This window comes from Monoraphidium neglectum, assembly GCF_000611645.1.
Source record: "Monoraphidium neglectum strain SAG 48.87 unplaced genomic scaffold scaffold02187, whole genome shotgun sequence".
NCBI lineage: Eukaryota > Viridiplantae > Chlorophyta > Chlorophyceae > Sphaeropleales > Selenastraceae > Monoraphidium > Monoraphidium neglectum.
In genome coordinates, this window is record NW_014011441.1 from 2,643 (window position 1) to 3,882 (window position 1,240).

Genomic DNA, 1,240 nt, shown 5'->3' on the forward strand with positions numbered 1-1,240 from the left:
CCGCCTGTGGCGGCCCGCGCGCGCGGGCGCCGCGGGCCGCGCGGCGGTCGCTCGCGGCCGCGGGGGCGAGGGCCAGGAGGGGTTAAAAGGGGGTTTGAGGGGGCGGGCGCCTCACCAGTGTCCACAGCTGGTCTTCTTGGCTCCACGCCAGCACTGCGTGGCGACTGGATATCTCCGGGTCCGGGATGCATGCGCTGCAGCCCGGGTGGCGACCAATGACGAGCTGCGGTGTGTGTGTGTGTGTGTGTGTGCTTGTGTATGTGTTTTTGTGTGTGTGTGTGTGTGTTTGTGTGTTTGTGTGTGTGTGTGTGTGTGTGCGCGCGCGTGTAGAGTGAGTGAGTGCGTGGAAACTTTGTACATGTGTGTGTATGTGTGTGTGTGCATGTGCATGTGTGCATGAGTCAGGTGTTTGTGTGTTTGGGGGGGGGGCGCAACTGAAATGACGGGCACATGGCTCAGCCGAACAGCCCCAACACGCGCTACCACCACCCCCAGCACCCCCGAACACACACAAACACACACACACACACTCACCTCCAAGCTGTCTCCCCCTGCAGAGAACGCCGCCCCCGCCGCCGGCCCAGTGAGAACAGACAGCTCCAGCACCGGCAGCCCCGCCCCGTCCAACGAGCGCTGCGCGGCCGCGGCCGGGGCCACAGCGCCCCCGCCTCCGGCGGCGCCGGGGTCCCACAGCGAGGCGGCGCCGTCGCCTTCGGGCGCGCGGGCCGCAGTGGCTGCAGGGGGCGAGCCCGCCGCCTTCGGCCGGGGCTGCTGCTGCTGCTGCTGCTGCTGCTGCTGCTGCTGCTGCTGCTGCTGTAGCTGCTGCTGCCGCTGCTGTTGCGCCTGCAACTGCCGAAGCTGCGCAGCAGAGGCGTCAGCGATGATGGCTGCCCCGCCGCCGCCGCCGCCGCCGCTCCCGGTGCCACGGCCGCTCCTGTCCCCGCCGCCCAGGATGTTCGCGCTGCCGCTGCTGGGGAGGGTGCGCTTGTAGGGGTGCTCGTCATGCATCGCACCCCCGAGGCGGCTGGCGGCGAAGAGATGCTGCCATATCTGCTGCTGCTGCTGCTGCTGCTGCTGCTGCTGCTGCTGCGGGCTGCCTGCGGCTGCTGCGGGTCCCGCATCGCCTGCCGGCCCCGCCCCCGCGCGGCCGCCACGTGGCATGCCGTCCGCCGCCGCCGCGGCCGCCAGCAGGGCGGCGCCCCTGCGGGTCGGGTGCAGCGCCCTGGGGGACCCCGCCCTG

At 70.7% G+C, this 1,240-nt stretch overlaps 1 protein-coding gene across 1 annotated transcript; it reads right to left on the bottom strand.

Moving 5' to 3' along the window:
• Positions 1 to 82: 82 nt before the first annotated feature.
• On the bottom strand, positions 83 to 1,008 carry MNEG_10121 (hypothetical protein; the record flags this gene model as incomplete). The annotated part of the gene is made up of 2 exons (XM_014041407.1): positions 83 to 223; positions 535 to 1,008. 2 exons carry the CDS (start codon positions 1,006 to 1,008, stop codon positions 83 to 85), a joined length of 615 nt encoding a protein of 204 aa, XP_013896861.1.
• Between the last annotated feature and the right edge of the window lie 232 nt (positions 1,009 to 1,240).